The 23,003-nt window shown below is 41.4% G+C and overlaps 1 protein-coding gene across 11 annotated transcripts in view; it reads left to right on the forward strand.

Annotated features, from left to right (window-relative positions):
• Nucleotides 1-23,003, forward strand: part of LOC100474541 (sodium/calcium exchanger 1) — a 65,557-nt gene that overhangs the window by 30,921 nt on the left and 11,633 nt on the right. For all 11 annotated transcript variants that reach the window (XM_034659600.1, XM_034659601.1, XM_034659603.1 and 8 more), the window contains one exon: nt 7,016-7,291. In XM_034659600.1, the coding sequence (XP_034515491.1) occupies nt 7,016-7,291 (276 nt within the window). The remainder of the gene's footprint in view (nt 1-7,015; nt 7,292-23,003) is intronic.

Raw genomic sequence — 23,003 nt, forward strand, 5'->3', positions numbered from 1 at the left:
AATACCCACGTTTCATTTGATAAAAGCAAATGCCTGCATTTTTTTTCNGTGCCCTCCTTACTACCCATCACCATGTTAAGCAGGGAATTGACGTTAGCAAGCTCTGAAACCCTCCCAATGTTTAAGTCTAAGTATTTTCTAATACCCACGTTTCATTTGATAAAAGCAAATGCCTGCATTTTTTTTCTGTTTTGACAATGCACAGATCTAGAAATCTAAGTAAATTGTGTTTTGAGATCTCTCTTGATAAGGAATTATCTTGCAATATANGATAAGGAATTATCTTGCCTGGTGGAAAAATTGCTGATATCTTCTATTTTTCATCAGAGAATATATAAGTAAGTACTTCCCAACCATAGGTTATAGGAAAATGTTTATAGCACTTTTCCAAAACCCAGAACAAGAGGTAAATCCTTGTTTGGGGATGAATTTTTGGGTTACTGAATTTAGTGACATATAGAAACTGTTATGAGTGGGAAGAGATGAATAAATGTTTTCTCACTGGAAATAAGATACAAATGCATAAAAGGGGAAATGGAAAGAAATTTTTTTAGATCCCTGAGTGAGCAAGACAGTATAAGCCACTGGGTTCAACTCAAGCCTCATGTATCAAATGGGAGAAGAGAGGGAGGGAGAGATACAAGAAATCTAGAGAACAAGAAATTCAATCAAATCATAGTTTGTCATATTTCCTATTAAATTAAGGAGGGATGAATTTGCAGATTGCTAAGTTTTCATTCACCTTTTAAACATATTATGATTCTGTCAGTACCTTTGAAAGCAGAGAAATGGAAATCTACGACTGAAGAGAAGAACTTTTTTTGTAATTACTGTTTATCAGGTTACAAAAAAAATAAAAAGTAATAGCTATGGGGGAGAAAGCCCATTCAATTAAGTAAGTTTGTTAATTTGTTTGAAGGCAAAAAATCTTTGTGCTCAGAAACTAAAGGGACACAAAATCAAATCAAACCCACTTGGAAAAAAAGGAATAAAATTTCATAAAGAACTTAGGGCCCAAACAACGTGTGTTGAATGTAGAAAACCGCTGTGGTAATCTGGCTTCATGGTTATTAATTTGTATATTACGTGGAGCTGTCAAGTAACACTTGCTGGGCTCGGATCATATGGACGACAGTGTGGTTGGCAGATGTCATCCTATATCCACACTGTCACACTCCTGGAAAGCATCTGATCATTCTTATTATTCCCTTAGTTGGAGGGAATACTCATGCAAAATAAAAATGGACTAATTATGAGTAAATACCTAAAAGTAATTGAAAGTCAGACCCTTCCTCAGATTCATAGCAACATGCATTCCCCAAACTGCTTTCCGTTACAGACTTGTGACAACGTAGTCCAGTTTCCCAAATTCAAGAGTGAAGAGCTAGATGTAAACAAGGGTGTTTGATTCAAAACTACACGGTTGACCTTTGACAACGAGAAATGGAAATGAGAACTTGCTCTACTCAAGTAGATTCCAAAATGGTCACAGCCATGATGCCCTCCATTTATTTGTTTTCTGTGTTTAGTTTGTCCCCAAGGTCTTGAGAAAGATCGTGTGGCTGACCCTACCAAAAATGTATCACATCTAGAAAATAAGTTACAATACAAACCTGGTGCATCAGTGTTTTCAAATTCCTAAAATAGGCAACATTGTATTTATATAGCGCCAGGCATTAAAAGTATTCTCAAAGTCAGACTTCCAATCAAAATGTGATTGATGCTATACTCAACTTGCTTCAACAAGACAACATGTGTAGTACAATGTTCCCTGGGCTGTGAGATCAAATCCCAACTCAGCCATTTACCAACTACATGACTATTTTAGAAAGTCACTTAAACTCTGAACTTCAGGATTTTTGTATGTACAATGGGATTAATAATACCTACCTGGCTGCATTATTGTAAGGATTAAATAAGATCAGGTATGTGAAAAAGTTTAGTTTAGTGCCTGTCACTGAAGAGACACCCTATCATGTTCCCTCCCTCTGTTCCTTTCTCCCTTTCTTTTCTTAAAATCAAGCCGCTTGGGGAAGCAGTGGTGATAATGACTCATTCAACCAGAATATGGATTCTGTGAAACCAGGATACTCAGATCATATTGATTTACTGCCTTCCTTCTGACAAGTAACAGTGATGGACTGTGGCACAGCTGTCTGTAAAGGGGTTCACACTTTTACAAAAGACTTTCACATTTCCTCTTCCGGTGCTCACAACAGATCGGTAATGGGGGAGTTAGGAAATTCAGTTGGCAGTTGAGGAGCTGAGGCTCAGGAAGGTCAAGTCCTGCTCCCAGACAAGCTCCGAGAACTAGAAATCGTGTTAAGTCTTCTGACCTAAGCGTCCACTACACCTCAGTCGCCTTTTTTCCGGTCGTCAAAGCTCTCCCTGAGGCCAAACCCTGAGCGCCTCCGGTGGGATGCACACTAACACCTGGTCTACATTAAATGCTCGGTTATGTGCCAAGCGCAGGGTTCCCTTTCATGATCAATTGTGCTGATGCCGCCTTTGTTCTCATGCTCCCGAGCGGGGTCAGTGCCAAGTTCTGTTATGTCAGTAGTTGAAGTGATGCTCTCTCTCTCTCTTCTGTCGGTGGTTTGAATGATTTGGCTATTTTTGTAGTTATATTTAGGAAGTCCAACATATCTCAAGGAAACCATAGGAAGGGCCATGGGAAGGATTAATCGAATGCAGCTTGTTATCTTTCCATTAGGGGAATCCATAAAGCTGAAAAGAAGGATTCTGAGATAAGAAGATCCTTCGCTTGGGATCCTATAAAAGGAATCCCCCCCCCACCTTGCCTGTTTCTTTGCTAATGCAGAGGAGGGGACTTGAAAGAATTACGCAGCCTCCAGTCAGCCCGAGCTGGCGCACGTACAGAACTGGCAGATTACTATCTGTGCCGTCACAGAAAAGAGGCGCCAGATGTTTTGTTTTTGTTTTTAATCTTCCACTGCTCTTTGCAAGGAACGAACTTTAAAGTGTAGTCCTGATGGTGATGGATGAACATCCTATTTCTTTTTCCTTCTCCAAGACAAAGTAATTGTGCGCCATACATGGCAGTCAGCGGTCATTTTTAATATTTAAATGGCATCTGAGTTGGAGATTAAATGTATAAAGAACAGTGTGATCTCAGGGACGAGGATAGGAAGCCATTTCTACTTTCAAATGTAATAAAACAGATGGGCCTCCCATCTCAGACTTAAGTGCTAAAATATTTCAGATATCTTGTACTGCTGGAAACCTACAGAAGGAAATTGCTCGGTCTCTCTGTCCCTCTCTCTCTCTCACACACACACACTTATTTTGCATTGTACACGTACAGATCATGAAGATAATTCCAGAGGACAAGATTAAATTTTGGTTCTAAAAGCCTAAACTGCAACCTCAGGACACAGCACGTTGACTAAGCAATTAGGTAATGACAGGGAAACACAGGACAATCCTAACTGGAGGACGGTAACACTCACCACCGCGCTCATCATTACCTGGAACTATCCTCACTGCGAAGAGATGATCTAATTACTCCCCTGCACGTCCCTCATGGGAAAGGTGTTATTATTTCCATCTTGAAGACAACTATAATGTCTGCTCTTGATTTATAAGTGTCATTTCTTCCGAGAAGCTTCGCTATTTGCTTTCTTGCTTGGTTTCACAAGGAGTCTTAGACACCCCAAATTAAGTAATTTTGTAGAATTACAGGCAGAATGATCTGTTTCCATAAATGATTAAAATTCAGCGTTTTCCAAATTGTCTTAATCATATACCCTATGAAGTTATAAAATGTTCAAAAATATAGAATATAGGAACTTATAAGGATTGTATACAAAATAAATATAACCATAAAATCTGGTGCTTTCCCTGAGCTTTTGTAGGGTACGAGCAACTCTCCCCTCTCTGGGATGGGGAGTAGCGGAGGAGAGAAGGTAGAGGATGGATTAGCATGATTCCCCTCTTCCTCTTTCTCTCCAATAAACCCGAACAACTGCAGCCTTCACAGTAAGTTCTTCCTGGAGCTAAAGCATAGGGTGAAAGGGAAATGGGAAGAAAAGTAGGAGGAGGAGCAAAGAAGCAATGGATGAGCAAACAAGAAGGGAATGGGTAATAGAAACACTGAGCAGCTGGCCTTAAATATCCCTGTCATGACACAGGACTCTTCCGAAGGGACTGTGTTAGTTTGCTAGGGCTGCCATAACAAAAGACCACAGCCTGGGTAGCTGAAACATAAAAGTGTAGATTCTCACAGTTGAGGAAGATAAATGTCCCAAGACCAAGGTGTGGGCAGGAAGGTGTGGGAGGGTTTGGTTTCTCCGGAAGCCTTTCTCCTTGATTNGTTGAGGAAGATAAATGTCCCAAGACCAAGGTGTGGGCAGGAAGGTGTGGGAGGGTTTGGTTTCTCCGGAAGTCTTTCTCCTCGATTTGGGAGAAGAGCTGTCTTCTTGCTGTGTCTTCACANCTCCGGAAGCCTTTCTCCTTGATTTGGTCTTTCTTTATATGCAGGCATCCCTGGTGTCAGTGCGCCCCAGTATCCACCCTCCTCTTACAAGGACACCAGCCTGATTCAATTAGGGCTCCACCCTAACAGCCTCATTTTAACTTCTCTCTTTAAAGCCCTATTTCCAAACACAGTCACATTCTGAGTTCCGGGCTTCACCAGGTGAATCTGGGGGAGATAATTCAGCCCATAACATGGGCTTTTATTTAAAATCATCTCCTGCTTTCAGGCAAAATATTAGAAATATATAATAACCATACAGCATGACACTACGGGAAACAGTTATTAAAAGGGAAACTGAGGCACATTAAAGCTTTGAAGAGTTTATTTGAACAAATAATGTATTCAAATCAGGCAGAGCCAAACCACAATATTTTAGGACAGGAGCGAGGGGAAAGGCTTTTGTAGAGCAGAGGCGGAAGCAAAGCGAGGAAATTTTAAGTGCTTGCCTTACTTGGCAAAGCCTAGGTGGCTGCTTGGGATTGGTTGCTCTAAAATTGTGTTTTCTCAGATACAAGTGTATTTACTGAAATGGATGTGGCTTAGGTTGGGATTTGCCTTCACAGATCACCAAGGCATTAGAGCCACCTCAGTCTAAGGGCCTCCATCAGTCACTTTAACATCGTCGACAATGCTTTTCAGCCAGCTGGCCTGACTTCAGTTCCCTACCTACCTTAGTCTCCAGAGGTGATTCTATTCCTCTCCTGGGGGCTTCCTCCCAACACTGCTCTGGAGACAGTCCAAAACTTCAAAGGGGAGGCTGTTTTCTCCACAGATTCCCAAAGTTTGTTTGCATAATAATTCTGGCTGTATGCTCATGGAAGAGCAAGATATAGCCCCATCTCTCTTTCTGTGACATGAGAGTTGTGACAAATGGAGACATTCCTCTTTTCGTGTTCTGCGGGAGGCACTTTTCCTTCAAAGCTCCTTTGCCTTCAGGATTTTCCCAGTAATGATCTGCACCAGATGGCCTCACCACTGAGGGCCTCACAGAAAACACACATATTTGCTCCTTGCTGGTAATCTCAGGTCACACGGTCAGCTGGAAAGTCTGACAGCCTTACCTGTTGCCAATGGCATTAGCTGGACAAAGGAAAGTAGATCTTTGGTGACAGTTTGTGGGGATGGGGGTGAAAAAGTCTTCAAGGGGTTGTTTCCAAAATGGCACAAAACACATGAAATTATGTTTGCCACCACTTCAAGAAGAGTTGACATTCAGTATCCCAATTTTAAATTATATGAGTGGGGATTATATCCCATTATAAATGAAGTCTCTGTTTTAGAATACTATTATTGATTTCCTGGTTCCTTTAAATAGTAAGCTTGGTGCATTTCTTTATGCGCTGATTGTGATGTAATTGACAGACTTGGGTTATGTGTGTATATATTATGTAATTAAGCAGTTATATAAAGCCAGTGGAAATTTGTGCATGCATTCAGTCATTCAGCAAGCCCTTAGCCAGCTTATCCCACATGCTGGAGATGGGACCAGACACTAGGGACACAAAAATGAACAAACTCTTGCCCTCGCTGGACTCATGGTCAACTGGAGAAGTGAATGGCAGTCTAGAGAGAGATTGGTTTTCAAGTTGAGTTTGCTTCAGAATTAGCTGTGCCACTCACCCTCCACCCCACCCCCAGGTCTCTGGTTTCTGATTCTAGTGGGGCCAGGAATTTGCTTTTCTAACAGGTTCCCTGGTGATGCTGATACTGCTGGTCCAGGGACCACAGTTTGAGAACCACTGATCTAGTGTCACAAGTGTCAGAAGGCTATGGAAGCTCTGAGGAGGAATTTCCAGCCCTGGCTGGAGGGAAAGGGGGGCCATCAGAGGTTTCACAAAAAGTGAGTCTTAAAGGATGAGTGGGGAAGGGGAGGGAGGGAGGGATGAGGACCTGCCAAACACATTTAGTTCTAAAGGACAAAAGTAGGAGAAAGTACGGTTTGAAAAAAATACTAATAATTCCTTTGGCTAGGATGAAGTTTGAAGTAATTGCAAGAGATGAAGTCGAAGAAATGTGTAGGGCCCAGAGCTGTGATTGAGGGCCTTGAACTGCATTATTTAACTATGAATCCCCAGAGTCAGACTCCAAGCTGGAAGAAACTTGGTTAGAAGAACTCTGTCATCATTATCTTTTGTCAAGAGGCTTCTTTCTGAGCCTGGCACAGGGCTTCCCAGTCTTTTGGAAGAAATCCTTTTCATTTCCCTGAAATGACAACTCCCACTGGAGGTGATAGGACAGTAGAAAGGGCGTGTTGATTGCATACACCAGGAGTGGGTGGTGGCTTAAGTTTTTGCCACTGACCCATCAACCACAGTGAGGGGGTATGTCGGTAGCTTAATTAATTGGTTAATTATGATTGACACTTAGAAAATCCTAAACTTCGATAACCTCCTGCTTCAGTGACCTCCTGCTTACTCAGAGGGGAGGGATGACAAGGTCTAGGAAGGGGGGATTTGGAGAGAGGAAGACCCCACTGAGCCCAGGTTGTGATGCTTTGTGCTTCGTTCCTCCCTCCAGGGGAAGACGACGATGATGACGAATGTGGGGAGGAGAAGCTGCCCTCCTGTTTCGATTACGTGATGCATTTTCTGACTGTGTTCTGGAAGGTCCTCTTCGCCTTCGTCCCCCCTACAGAATACTGGAATGGCTGGGCCTGTTTCATTGTCTCCATCCTCATGATCGGCATACTGACAGCTTTCATAGGAGACCTGGCTTCCCACTTCGGATGCACCATCGGCCTGAAAGATTCTGTGACTGCAGTCGTGTTCGTCGCGCTCGGAACTTCGGTACCAGGTAGAGAATGCATTCATATATGATGTCCCCCAGATGTGGAAGCCCATTCGCCTTCTTGACCTTTTCTTTCTCACAATTTCAAGGACTGTGATAACAAACAGACCTATGAAAGGGAAGAGCCCAGAGATATAAATAATGTCACCGCCAGAAGACTGTCATGGCATTTTTCAAGGTTAGAAGGCTGGTCAGGATCATTATGGTGACAGGAAGGCATTCCCAGAGGGACTGCCTGGAGAGAACAGATTGGTTTGATGGCTAGATCGATAGATCAGCTTCCCATTACACTGAGCACTTTCAAAAACACAAAACAAAATTACAGAATCATCTTCAAGCACAAAATTTGTCTTTTATATATTTACTAACGTTTGGATAGTTTCCATGAAACTGTAGTGGTTGAGTAACTGAGATAAATACCTACTGAAGACCTGATACAATATTCTCTTGATCCAAAAGTTAATGTGAGTAAATTAAAGAAAAAAAAAAAAAAAGAAAAGTAGACATTGATCAGGACAGGGCAAAAGTAATCCCAGCCAAAGCAAGCAGGCCAAGTACACATTTCATGGATGTCCTTTCATGCATTCCTTGTAAGCTAAATTTTTCTTCCAATCTACAACTGTAGCTCATTATAATTGCCCAGACTTCGAATAAATCATCCTCCAAAACGTGACCTTGACAGCAGTAATTTTCAAACTTTGGTGAGCATCAAAATTACCTGGGCACTTGCTTAAAAAATGCAAATCCCTGCAACCCACCATCCACCTGTGGGTAGATCTAGAGGAAGGGCCCAGACATGCGTGTTTTAAGCTCACAGGCGATCCTGGTGCACACCGGAGCCTACTGTAACCAAAGTCCTGGACCCAGGCCCCAGTACTAGTTGACATCTTGACAGATATACAGCTAACCCTGGCTTTTGGGTTTGACTCTGAAAACAAGTGCAGTTTAAATCATGTTATCTATCTCTTCACTGGAATTCACTAGTTGTTCTTCTCCACTCAGATATTTATCACTTCGGTGTCTCTGAGCCTTTATTTGTAAAATAGGGATAATCATACTGAACTTGCAGAATCATGGTAAGGACTGGAGAAAACACCTATAAATTATGCATCTAGTAAAGCATTTGAAGCATAGATGGAATTTGATTTAAACAATAACTTTTGTTATTATTTATGAATAGCTGACGATGATCTGACCAGTATAGATTTGGATACTTCATCCTTGAGTAACCAGAAATAAACTGTCCAGATAGTGGTGAGCCATTGCCCATGGTATTATCCAACTGGTCGGCCATGTGGGAGTCCTGGTCAAGGGGCCCGATGGGGTTCTGGTGTAAGTGAGTTAATGGAGGACTCAGGCGATTTAGGGGGTCCTTGTGTAACTGTCTCAGTGAGTAGAACTATGCAAAGTCTTCCAGTTGACTGCTGATCTCAGAGGAGATCAGATTCCCTCTCAACACCAGCTGTTTCTAGCAGTTCCAATTTTGGTCTTTATTTTGATTTTTTTTCCCGAAAATAACCAGAAACTTAGCAAGCAGGAGGAAAACCTTAAAATATTCATCTTGTGAGTTGTTTTGTTTAGAGAACACATATACCAAAAGGAGCTAAACATAACAGTTACCCATCGCTCTATCTCAGGTTACTCCAGGAATATGTGTTGGGGTCTACTCTCCCTAAGGCTTAAATCTCTGTATCGAATGGTGCCCAAGTTAGCGCACGCTTCTGGCCCTGGGTTTAACCCTTGAGAATATGTGCAAATTATGATAATGAAAGCAAAATTACGTCTCTCATCAGAGTTACTCAAAATCAACCTACCTCTCTGGAAAGTCAGCAGTTGGTCCTACCAAATGCATCTCTTGTTTTCCAAACAATCAAAAAAATGCTTTTACTACATCAAATCCTTGTTTCTAAAAATATGTTTTTTAAATTTCCCTGCTCCTCATCTCAATACCTCAAAACTGGCTCCTTTTCCTATATACTAGTCTTCCAAAGTACCTCTGTGCATCTCTTATATTAAACTCTCTTGAAAACTGGCAGCCATACTTTATCGTTAATTTTTTTTTTCTGTAACATGAAATGTGGATTACACTGAACCTTAGTGTTTGGAGGAATCATTTGTTCTGCCACTTAAAACCGGCTCAGAACCCAGGTAGGAGCATCAAGAGGTAAGAAAGGCTGTTGGGGAGAATACAACAGAATCATCAGCTGTCAAAACGGTTTCCCTGCCCTGCCATAAATTCTTCCCATCAGGAAACAGATTTCTTTGCTCTGTTATCAGGAGAATTCCTGTAATTTGCTGCAATATGAGCTGTGTGGCATGTTCCCCACACAATATATTCACGATATATTCACAATATATTCATAATCTTATTTCTATACACAGACATGCCCCCCAAAAAGCTGTGCAAATCGAACAAGATGCTGAACAAACATATTTCTGACTTTATTCTTGAACCCTGATGATTCAGAGCAGTGCTTTATTATATCTCCCGACTCCTCAAAAAAAAAAAAAAAAAAAAGCTATTATTCCCGGATGACAAAGCCCAGTTGCTACAGGTAGAAGAATAAAAGGGACTAATTCTTTTCACTCGAAGCTTACCACTAATGGGCATTGGTCCCGAGGCCCGGCTTTTTCTCTAGGCTGATGTCTTGACCCTTTTCCTAAAGTAGAAGGGCTCCAAGCTAGAGTTTGATGTACTGCCGCCCCTTTGTAGGTGAGATCCTTGGATTCTCAGCTTGTGATGGCCTGCCCTAAGGCAGGATTGAATATTTAAATATCTCATTTAAAGTGTTTGGGTTTTGTTTTGTTTTTATCATATGCAAAATCTATGGCGGAAAAGAGCTTATGCCTTTCCAGGTGAGACAGAGTGTCCTCACACCACTGGTAGTCAGGTGCTTTCAATAATCTCCTGGCAGAGAAAGACTCCTGAGGGTCATGGGGAATGAAGGGGCTCAAGCTTAGGTATGCCCAGAAGACCTTAAAGACTCGCACTTGTTAAGAGAACAAGAGTCTTCTTTTCCTGAATCACCCTCTGCAGAGCTCCTTGTCTAGAGAAGAGGGGTTTCCTACATAGTCTCTTTCCACCTCTAAATGTTGGAGTAAGCAGAGCCTGGTCTCCAGCTCTTCTCTTCCCTGTCTGGGCTCACTCCCCGGCCCATCATACCTGTCTCTGTGGCTTAAATGCCACCAACACGCCAATGATTACCAAATGTATCTCCCCAACCTCAACTTTCCTGAGTTCTAGATTTACATGCCAACTGCCCTCCCTGTATTGATGCTGGATGTGTAAGGCGGGGCTCCAAACCACCGTGTCCAAAGTAGAACTGCTTATTTCCACTGCCCAATGGCCTTATCTTTCAACCAAACCTATTCCTTCCAGATCTTACCTTTTGTCAGGAAAACAGTATCATCATCTAGCCAGTGTCCTTGATTCCTTTTCCCTCATCCCCACAATCAAGCCATTCATAACATCTGCAGATCTTATCCCTACACTGCATCTTGACGGGACCCACTTAGCTCTCTCTCTACCACCAAGCCCAGGTAGGCTGTTCTTTCGGACTCCTGCAGGGGCCTGCTGTCTGTCTCCTTGCTTCTGCTAAGGAGTGTTTCAAGATGTAAATCAGAACTCATTTCTGCCTACAATCTTCCAAGGGCTCCCTACTTAGGATAAACTTCAGAAGTATCCCCCTGGCTCACAAAGACCTATGGGATTTGGCCCCTCCCCACCTTTCCATTCTCTTTCCCCCTTGCCCACTGCTTTCAGCCCCACTGGCCTGTTTACTGTCCTCCATGCCCCGAGTTCACTCCTTTCTCAAGGTTGCACTAGCTGTCTAAAATGTTCTTCCCCTTCGTTTACACAAGACTGGTTCTTTGTCTTCAAGTAGATCTCACCTCAAATGTCACTTCATCAAAGAGACCTTTCCTAACCACCAATGTGAAGTACACCACCCTATTTTCAGTAGAGCCTTTATTACTTTCTGGACATTCTGGTTTGCTTTTGAATGTTATTGTCTACCTTTTCCCAGTAGGCTTCATGAGAGCAGAAACCCTACCCTTTCACTCTCTCATATCTTTGGCTCCTAAAATGATGCCTAGCTAATACATAAGTAATGCAATTGAATCAGCCCATGTGTTTGCGTGTGTGTGTAGATGTGCTGTGTCTATAAATTAATGTACAAATCAGTCATTTACACATTAGTATGAGTTACTTAAATCAGATGGCTTTCTTAACACCTTGTAGAGACAGCAAAGAATTAAAGTTATGATTGAGGGAAATGAACAGTAGATACTTTTATAGTGTGGCTTATTCTTGAGGAATATATGTGGGTAGGTTATTGTGGTAAGAAGGGCAAGCATAACTTCAGAGCACTGAGTCTCCTCTTTCACAATTTGGCTATGGTGGAAAGTGAGATGAGGAGAGAGATATGTTGTCTCTTTTTCATTCTTTTCTCTGCTATCATCCCTGCTTTTAAGATCCAAAACTCAGGCCAATATTTTTAAAACTTTAGATATATTCTGTGTTGTGTTAAATAGGCACTTTGCAGTAGCCTGGCTTGGGTCCATAACTATGTTGTATCAGATTGTTTATATAGGAAACAGGCTCAAAATTCAAGAGAAATTAATGCAAGAAGTTTGGAATCCAGCCATTTTTGTATTAGGCACTACCTGTTATCACACACTCTTTTAGCTTACAATTATTTACTTGGATATAACTGGGTATATTGGGTCAAGACATTCCAGCTTCTATATCACATTTGAAACATGGATTTTCCTTTCATCTGTTGCTCCTACTGGAGTCAAGTAGAAGCAAGCATTCTTCCTTGATTGCAGAGAAAACACTTAGATGTTAATGAGTTGGGAATATTTTTACCTCACTCAGTTCTGCCTTGGTCTTTCTCCATACATCTTGATTAAGGCTTGTGCCAGAATCTCGCCTGCTACCCTGTAACTTCCCATTGAGAGTTGTTTACTGCTGGGACCACAACACTTTAAAAATTGGGTATCTTAGGGCTGTTTCGTAGCCTCTGGCATTGTTATATTTTCTGTTAATTTCCAGGGTTTTGGATATCCTTTGAGCTTTGTCAAGTAGGAATTATTTCACTAGAAATTCTAAGTCATGAGGGGAAAGAAAATAGATTATTTTAGGCATTTTTTCCCATTTTGTATATAGAGCCTTTTGTTAAAAATAAAACCTTATTTTAGAGAAAATGTGTGCTATTTTTAAGTTACTTTACTTCCAGATTTCTAACTATCTTTGGAAGAATTTGACAAAAAACCGGTAATCCTAGCTGTTCACTATGTTCTTTTATCGCGGTGTCGACTGTGCACCAAGGGGTATAGCGAGGAGAGCATTAGAACTGAATCCAGGAAAGCTGGACTTCCCACCATTACTCATGGTATGACTAGGATCAATTCTTTGACTCAGCCCTGGTCTTCTTGCCTGTAAAACAGGCATGATAACACATGGCAATTTAAGCAGAATTGATGAGAGGATTAAGTACTATGGACCTCCGAGCAGCTTGTCGACTGAAAATTGGTATAAATCCAGGAAATAATTATCATTGTCTACACTGATAGCAACTCTCAAAGTGTCGAAAGGAATAGAAACCATCAGAAAATGAGAATGAATGGGAAAAGTTTTATGCGCAGAGGTCGAAATTTTAAAATACTTAGCACGTCGCTCCACTGTGTGCTAGGCATGCACACTGTATTTACATTACCTATTATCTTATTTAGGTTATATCATTAAGTGATAGGAAGTGATTTTTGTCTCCTCTGAGGTTTATTTTTTTGTCCCTTAGACCCTTCTCCTAAAAAGGAGGGGTTTTTTACCTCTTCGACATTGTGCTAGAAAACATTTGTTTTTGCAGAAAAAAAAAATTCACTGTGGATGGTTAACATGTATTAGTTTTTAGTTTCCTGACCTCTAATAACTCTAAAATTTACAATACTGTATATAGTATACTTGGGTAATAGGACATTGCAATTTAGTGTATCTTGCTGCTTTATTTCCCAGTGGATCCTAAAGTAACTTGTATGGTTGTGCAGGTTGTATACTGCAATCTCAAAGGATCACCATAATCTCCATGATACCCCTGGAGATATATGGGATACCATAGCCACGGATGTATATAGTGGCAGCCCTGTCTAAAAGGCACTTTATTGCATAAAGAGAATGAGCACCAATAACCTCAGTCACATGAGGAAATTAAGGCTCACAGAGAATAAATTATTTGCTCATATTCAGTTCAAGTTTAAATCAATGATAAATTGTGTCTCTATTATAATCTGTGCCCAACCACTCTGTCTTTCCACCTTAGATACATTTTTAAAGTTAAGCATTCCATACATTCTTTCCCACATACCTTATAATTTGGGGAAAATTACTCTCTGTTTCAATTTAGTATTTCCCACTTCTAAATCATGCAGCAGAATTATATTCAGGCTCTTTGAGGTCAAGCACTATCATTATTCTCTTTGGCATGGAAAACACCTAGAGAGTACATGCTTCAAAAAATTTCAAGAATGATAAAGGCCTATTTCTATACCCATAAATGCTTAGCATTTCCTACATGTAAAAATTTAAACACTAAGACCACTGGAAACCCTTTTAAACATAGCTGGCAAAAAAAAAAAAAAAAAAGCCAAGGTAATCCTCATCAGCACAACCATGTGTTGCTAATGGAAGAGACCACAAAAGGAGGTTTGGCCATTCTGTGCCAAGACCAGAGATTCCTGTGATACATGGCTTGCCAGGCACTAGGGTCAGCGGGACCCAAGAAGGACATATTAGGGATGTTCTCCCAGCAGTCATGTTCTGCAAAGACCGACAACTCTGGAAATCAAGGCAGGTCTTCTAAGTCTCTGAGCAGAAGTAGGAGTCTGGGAGTAGGACCGCTGGAGGTAACTGTCCAAGGCATCTATCAGTACACATACTCAGCCTACCCCCGACTCAACAACAGAGATGGGGTCAGAAGGAAACACAGCACCCCACACAAATCAGATACACTTCTCAGGGGAAATTGTATCCAGCCATTCTGAAATCCCATAGCCATCTGATATACCCTGGAAAACAACAAGGAATCCGACCGATGCAATCATTTCCTCTCCCTCCATCCTACTTGAGACAGATTTAGTGTTCTCATTTCTGAGCTCACAGATGAACTGGTTAACTCTCTCAGTATCAGAAAAATTATGCAAAATCTTCTTAGTGCAGTGTTAATGGATACCCACAAGGAGGTATAAAAGAACATAAGCTGTAGAGTCAGATAGACATGAGTTCAAACCCACCCACACCACTTACAGACGTATGACACCCCTAGAGGCAAATTGCTTAACTCCTGTCATCCTTAGTTCCTTAACCTGAATAACAGGGACGTGAAAATCTGTCTCAGAGTCGTAGTGAGGATGACATGAAAGCACCCTTATCCAGGACCCAGCACAGGGCCTAGCATATGATTGCTGCTCAAAAAACGTTAGATCTCTTTTCTACTTCGATGGACTGATAAATGGGGTTAGGCCTGCCAGTATTTAGCTCAGCTATATCACAGCAAGCGAAAATAGCAAACCAAGTAAATTCTCAGTCCATCTTCAGTATGGTCCTATGTTAGGAATTCTGGTGAGGTGGACATTCCCAATTGTGTTCCTGCTTCCTGCAATTTTACTCTCTCTGAGCTTAATCCTCGAAACATTGGCATTTCCACTCAGCCACAGGTTGAAGAGGAAGTGCCGTAGCTACAGTCTGTATACATATTTAATTGGGTGATTAACATTTCACATCAGCTTAAATGGGAATGAAAACAGAATTGCTTTACTCTGCACCATGATTTCCCCATGGCTTTAATGTCGGTTCCCCCAAGAGGATCCTAAAGGGCAGGTATATTTTGTTTGCAGATACCCTAATAAGCAGTCAGTTTCTTTGCCAGCAAGAAAGGTCAGCACTACTGGAAATAGGCTCTCCGATCGTGGTCAGGCCAAGAAGCAGAGCCACCCAGGAACACAGCCAGAGTGCAGCACCAGGCAGCCCTAATACCTCAGAGGGCTTTCCCTAGGACCTTATCTCAACCTTATGCCAGAGACCTGATAGCTGGAGGTAAGACACTATGTTTCAGCACACTTTCTTATGAATAGGTGATATCACAGGAGTTGAAAACAGCTTACAAAAGCAAATATAAAGAACAGAGCAACACAAAGGAAGGCTGGATACCAGACTTCACAAGATTTGCTCCATAAATGGCATAAGAACTGCCTGTTATCAGAAACTAGAAACACCACCAGGGAATGGACTACATGCAACAGACCCAAAGCATCTTGTAGAAACCTGGGAAAGACCCATTCCAAAACTCTTTGCATCCTTTATTCTTAGGGCCCAAAAGAAGAATTTGTATTCAATACTTTTAAGTTTTTTTGTTGGCAGTTACAATCCTTGATTTGTCTCGTGGGGCAGCAGGCATGGAGCACAAGTCTGGAGGGGGNTTGTTGGCAGTTTTTTGTTGGCAGTTACAATCCTTGATTTGTCTCGTGGGGCAGCAGGCATGGAGCACAAGTCTGGAGGGGGACCAAGATGCTCACCATGAGGTCCCCTAGCGGGAGGTGGTCCAGGCAGCTGAGAATTCAGCGTGAGTCATGCCCAATCTGAAGCCCCGCGGTCTTCTGATTAGTGTCCCAATCTCACACCAGCCACCTTCACTCAGTCCCACAAAATCACAGTGCAAAAGAAGGGAAGCTAAAAATATTTCATCCTGGTCTTACCTGGGCCTTCTTACAGAGTCTAGGTCAGCCAAAGCAAGGACATTGGCAGAAATATCCCCCTGTTCAGGGCTATGTGTGATGTGTGATGTGTGTGTGTTCAGAGAGCTGGTGTTATGAATGTGCAACGTGAATGAATGTAAATTTCCTCTCAAGGTGTATTCCAAAGGGAGCAAATATCAAGTGCCCTGAAGGCCTTAGGCCTGTTTGCTCCAAGGGGACTAACAAGAGCACGGGTCTCTTACAAGTGACTTATAAATAATGTTGAGGTGGTAACTTTCATTTTCCCTTCTCCCATTTGAAAATAAGATAATGAAAATGAAAAATTTCAAGAACCACTCTTTTGCATTTCTTTTCTTTCAAATTCAGGCCTTGGGCTGCATTTTTTAACAACGTTGTTGAGACATACCAGAAACGTCACTCATTGAGGGATGCAATTCAGTGATTTTCTCAGCAACACTACCCTAATCCAGTTTTAGAACATTTCATCACCCCAGTAAGATCCCTCTTGGGATCTGCCTACTGACAGGTAATCCCCACTTCTGCCTCCTGACCAAGGCAACCACTAATGTAACTTCCTGACCCACAGACTGTCTTTTTTCAACATTTTACAAAGACCAATTTTAATATAAAAATGTCATGGATTCTCTATAGGATAGTAATTATATTTTAGTAATGCAAAATGTAGGAATTCACCTCAGGTTCTGTAAGATTTTAAAACAATTTTTGTTTTGTCCATCACAAAATCTCTATAGGTATTTGCAAACTACAAGTGTGAGGTATTTTTGGTCTTCATTGCTTTGTGCATATGGATTTGTGCCCCCTTTAAAGCAATCCCACCATCCTCCCCCCAACGGTAATCTTGGCTCATATATTCAAAATCGCTGGGGCAAAATATCACACCATGGTATTTAGAATTGGCACTATGAATCTTGGGGTAATGCCCTGTTTAATGATCTATAGAGCTTAAATATCTTCGGCCCAGTCAGTCAGGTAATCATAACACAATGCTAAGGAGGGATCTCTCATGAGTTCAGCTTCTTACTCTTATCCCTGGCCCCAGCATGTCACCCTGTAGACACTGGTCATTGGCCCCTGGATCCATTAGGAAGAGAGTAGAGACCAGGGCCTTGAACAGAGGCCATGTGCCCTGTCTCCCTCCTCACAGAATGACATATTATTACTAAATTCAAAAGAAAAAAAAAAGCGTTGTACAAAAAAGCAGAGCTTAATTGCCATTTCATGGGCACTGCATAAGCAACACGTTTAAGGCCCCTTGGTATTTTTAGAAAAGAAGGCAAACAAAATGGTAACTCAATTTAAAAAGCAAATCTTGCATGTGACTGTAAAAGCATTTTAATATCCGTTGGGGATAGTGCGTACTAGAGACATGAAATCATGGTACTTGGCATTTATGCTCAAAGCCAGCTGGAATGCCATCAATGTTCCTCAGCACACAGACCTCACATCCTGCCTCTTCCCAAGAATGAAACATAAACTATGTATTATTAGTTGGTATTCTGCTTCATTCCAGAAAGGGATTTAAATCCATAAAATGCCTTACGTTCCTCGGCCACCTTTCCTGCCTGGAACATGACCCAGAAATGCCAAATCTATTGGTGACCATACTTGATAACCTTTGTTTAGCTCAGCACGTATAAATCCTGTATTTTGTGCTCAGGAGAAAATAGCTTACTTTGGTTCTATTATTTACAATCAGGAAATTATGTGTTGTGCTTGTTTTTTTTCTCCCTCTCCCCGCCCTCTGGAGCCCGGGGGGCTTTTTGACATGGTTCTCCATAAATTATAAACTATTATTAGGTTATCATTATAAAAAATCGTGGGTTGAGGCAACAAGCAAGACTTGCTGTAGTCCCGAACTGGAAAGATCCCCACTGGGGTCTACACACGGACCCCGCAGAGGACTAATTATAACTTTCCATTCCTGCGTTACAGTTGTAAAACAACCAATAACCGCAAATGTGCAAAAGGATCATGAAACTGTCCTTCTCTGAAGGACCCTGTGTATCATGAATCTTCACAAGGCTGAAACATGGCAAGCCGAAACCCCTAAACTAACCCAACTGTCAACCTACAGGACCGCAGGTCAGGCTGCTCAGAGACGGGTCAACACTCAGGGTGAGGCTGCGTCAGAAGTGGCTCGGGGGCTGCCTGTCCTTTCTCCTGTGCTTCTAGAGTTTCACTTTTAGGGAGACGAGGGTCAAACCACCCAGAAGGACCTGACATTGATAACTTCAGTATCAAGTCTTCTTGTCCTGAGAACGTGGATTAAGTCCTTTCTTCTACAATTTCTACACCTGCCTTGAGTCCACAGTGGGATATTAGTGAAAAGTAATCTTCAAAATAAAAAGCTATGTTCTGACAGATGATGCCAGGAGCTAGGATGCGCAAGCTGAGTGAAACAATGTGGCATTCTTGATCATGAACTATTCAAGTGGTCCTCTCTCTACACTAGTCATCAGGCATTAAAAAGGAGATTGATACCACTTTTAAACATTAAATCAAAGGAAGCAGTAGGATACAGGGGCACAGCGTAGGATCCAGAACCATTCTGCACTCAGTTTCATTGATTCTACAAATATTTAGTGAGTACCCACCAAGTAGTAGGCCCTGTGGGACGCAGTAGAGATAGAGGGATAAGCAAGACAGATGTTATGTTGAATCCCACGAAGTTCATACTACAGTGGAAGAAAACGGATGCTTCACAAAAATAGGATAAGTGTTCAGATAGCAATGAGGATGCATACTGTTGAGAAGAAAATAAAGCAGGATCATGGAATCCTGGCATCAAGAGTACATATCTTCTACACACAATGAAGGAGGATTTTAATAGGGTGGTGTGACTCCTCTTACCAAGAATCTTCAGCAAATTACTTACTCACTCAAACCTCTAGTTATCCCCCTGCAAATTCATCCAGGAAGTTCTAATCTTAGAAATTATGAAAAGGTGTTACTTTCTCCTATTTACTTTTAATACTTTCGCCTATTCTTTTAAATAACCCCTTTGAATTATTTGGTGGTTTACTTCTCTCTCTGAGCAGCTGCAACTCTCTTCTCACCCCCTACCACATCTGTTCTTATGGGAGACTACCCAAGTACCCTGGGTTTTTCTCCCCAATGCTTCTTCTCCTCCCCATGGAAATGTTTTATTACTTCGGAATATCCAAAAATGATCCACATGCAGGCATCAGTGGTTCATGATGACTTCCTAAGGGCAGAGCATTTGCATTTAACACAAAAAGTGTTTCAACAGGAACCACATTTGCATAGCTTCATTGTTTAAAAAGTACATTTGGATAAGTTATCTCTTCGATATCCACAGCAGCCCTAGAAGTTAGGCAATCAGATGTGTTATCCGGTTCAGAGCACGGGATAAGAGCTGGCAAGAATGGGATTTGATGAAGGATCCTGGAAACAAGCCTGCAGCATGAGGCCCTGGGCACCAGGACCTGCAGAATGTGGATTCTAAGCCCACCCCTACATTCCCCTTCTATCTGACTCCTAGAGAGCTCCAGCTTCCTCCCCTGAAAAAAATCAGGGCTGATGGTAGCTGCTCCCATCCCCCACCCACTGACTTGTCAGAAAGAGCAAATAGTGTAATATCTATGGAAGGGCTCTCAGAATTATAAAATTCAAAAGACATTTTAAAAGTATCTACCAAAACCTATATTAGGTGCCTGGGAAAAAGACAGGGACAAAACTAGACATTAGAGTTCAGCCTCATCACGTATTCTTAGCAGCTTGGATACAGCTCTACCCCTTCCTTTCTAGTCTCGGCATTACAAATTACATCTCTATTAAGAGCCCAAGTGCAAATGAACACTTGGGTATTATGTCCCTTCCCAGAAATCTCAAGGGGACAGAGCTGTTAACAAATGAATAAGCAAAGTAATGTTGTGGGTTAAAGTCAATGGAATATACTACTAATAAATACAATATGATGTTGCTGGAACACAAATACAAAACTGAGGGGTGCCTGGGTGGCTCAGTCATTAAGCGTGTGCCTTCGGCTCAGGGCAAGATCCCAGGGTCCTGGGATCGAGCCCCACATCAGGCTCCTCCACTGGGAGACTGCTTTTTCCTCTCCCACTCCCCTTGCCTGTGTTCCCTCTCTCGCTGGCTGTCTCACTGTCAAATAAATAAATAAAATCTTTAAAAAAAAATACAAAACTGAGAGGATTTTGGCTTTGCTCTATAGTCCATCATGGCCGGACAGGAATAGCTGGAAGGAAACGAAGACCCACACATCTCTTCCCTTCACAGTGGGTCCTCAAAAAACTTTTATAGTGGGTGAAGTTTGTTTTCAGAATCCGTGTTCTACTTTATGGCCTGTCCTGGGCACCTTCTTGACCCTGAACTCCAGGCCAGTCCCTGACGGCCAGGAAATCTCTTCATCACTTCCACCCCCGCCTCACACTGACACCCGCTAAAATGCACTTGCTCTGTGTGTCCTATGTATGATACCTTCTCTCTTAGGATCCCACTACCATAGCCCTGACCACTGAAAGGACCAGAAAAGGCTGAAAATCAGCCTTCCATCCCTGAGACTTTTTAAAAAATGTAGATTAGTGCTTTAATAATGCAATAGACACACCCTTTGTAAATAAAATGGGAAATATTAATAAGCACAGAATAAAAAATCATCCAGCAATCCCACCATCTATTTGCATTCTTGTATCTATATTTCATTTTAAAATCCTGGGACATTTAAATAAGTTGCACAAAAACATATATACAAAGATATATCTAACTACCCACACTTTTTAATGGACTTATATCAGGCATAGTTACAGAACCTTTTTCACTCAGCAGTGTCATGAACATTTTACTTTGTTATTATACCTTTGACCATAATTTTAACAGTTGCACATTAAAGTTTATGTAATTTTACCGAAACAATAGGTTTCTACTTTTTCTCTAACACAAAAATTCTTCACTGACCGCCCCATACATAAACTTTCACACTTGCAGAATTACTTCTAAATCCCCAGAAATAAAATTGCTGGATCAAAGATTTTGTGGATTTTTAAGACTTTTGATAGACCATATGATTAATCCATAGGAATAAGCTAATGGAAAAAAATTTTACACCACATCAAGGTAAAGTAGGAGCAGAAATAGGAGAATTACCAAAACTTTCCAGAATCCCCTCAACTCCTACCTGTCCAGTAGCACCTGCTGCCTCCAGGGCTGGGTTGAAGGTGTATTCAGTGATGTTTTCTATTTCTTGAGTTGCCTCCATTTGCCTTCTTTTAATAGTGTTCGTGCTTTCTTGAACTCATAACACACAAAGCAACCCCTTTCAAAAAGAGGAGGTTTGTGTGGAATAAAAACCTGGGTAAATATCCACAGGACCAAGGCCCATGTTGGTGTCTTCAGTGTATTGTGCAGATCTGTAGACTTCGAATGACACCAGTATAGCCCCGCTGACAGGGAAGTTCTCTTTTAACCTAGTAAGGCTACCTGGAAATGAGTGTGAGGATTTCTTTTTTCTCCAAGTTATAATATAGTCTTTCTATCAGGTCCCACTCACCACCTCTAGTTCTAGCAAGACGTGGGGCACCTATGGCTTTACCATCTCTAAAGTAGGACTTGAGAAGATTCAGATAGGAGATGGATGTTCCAGAAATAGAACAAAGTATAGAAGAATGAATCAGGGTTTCAAAGACAAGGAGGGTTGAGGGAAAGAGGGAGATTATGGGGAAGAAAGAAGCGAGCTGGAGGGACCCTGTTTTGTGCAGGACAGCCCTGGGCTGTGTTTGAGGCAAGGAGTTCCAGTTGTATCTAATAACAAACTGGTCTAGGAAAACGATAGTCAGCTATTTGTTTTAGTCCCAAACTTGCCCTGTTTGCCTTTTCAAAATTAGCAAAATGTTGCTTGACTAAATCGCAGCAATGTGTTACCCTCATGGACTTAGTATTAATAAAATAAAGGTTTAATATGGGGTGCCTGGGTGGCTCAGTCTATTAAGCATCCAGTTCTTGGTCTTGGCTAGGGTCCTGATCTCATGCCTTATGAGATCAGCCCCAAGTTGGGCTCCATGCTCAGCGGGAGTCTGCTTGGATATTCTCTCCCTCTGACTCTTCCCACACTCATGCTCTCTCTCTCTCTCTCAAATGAATCTTTAAAAAAAATAAAGGTTTATTATAAAAATGATAGAATTATGGCTCAAAATTGAAAATATCAAAACCTTGATGTTATTTTAAAAGTAGGTCCTCTCAAAGTTATTTTTATATACTAGAAAGACAGTGTAAATATAATACCCAAGAGATACCAGGAACTTAAGGAATTGAAAAAATTACTTTGTATTAATATTGTTCTAAAGGATTGAATGGTCATTCATGAAAGTAGCCCCTTCTTAATCTGTTTCTGACCCATGCAAATATTTTTCTAAAGGAGTCAGGCTGATGTTTCTGTGTACAATGATTTTAATCCTTTTCTTTCAACTGATTAGCTATTTTAATACTGTGTAGTTATAGTCAGAGGTGAATGCGATGAAGTTTCTGGATATTTTCTTTGAACCCTTTGTCCATTTTCAAATTGCAGATATGTTATTTAGTCCTTGTTAATATCCATGCTCTCGTGCTCTGGGGCACCTGAGTGGCTCAGTGTGTTGAGTGTCTGACTCTCGGTTTCATTTCAGATCACGATCTCAGGGTCATGAGAGCGAGCCCTGAGACTCACAGAGTCTGCTTAAGATTCTCTCTCTCCCTCTGCCCCTCCCCCTGCATGTGCACTCTCTCTCTAAAAAATAAATAAATCATAAAAAATAAACCACCATGGACCTGTGGTTAAGAATGTGAACTCTAGCTAGGATCATATTCATTTGGTCTGAATCCTAGTTTCGCCTCTTACTGGCTGTATAAATCTGGACAAATTTCTTATACTCAGGGATTCAGTTTTCTCACCTATCAAATGAAGATAATACATGTTCCTACCTCTTACGGT

This window comes from Ailuropoda melanoleuca, chromosome 4 (genome assembly GCF_002007445.2).
Source record: "Ailuropoda melanoleuca isolate Jingjing chromosome 4, ASM200744v2, whole genome shotgun sequence".
NCBI lineage: Eukaryota > Metazoa > Chordata > Mammalia > Carnivora > Ursidae > Ailuropoda > Ailuropoda melanoleuca.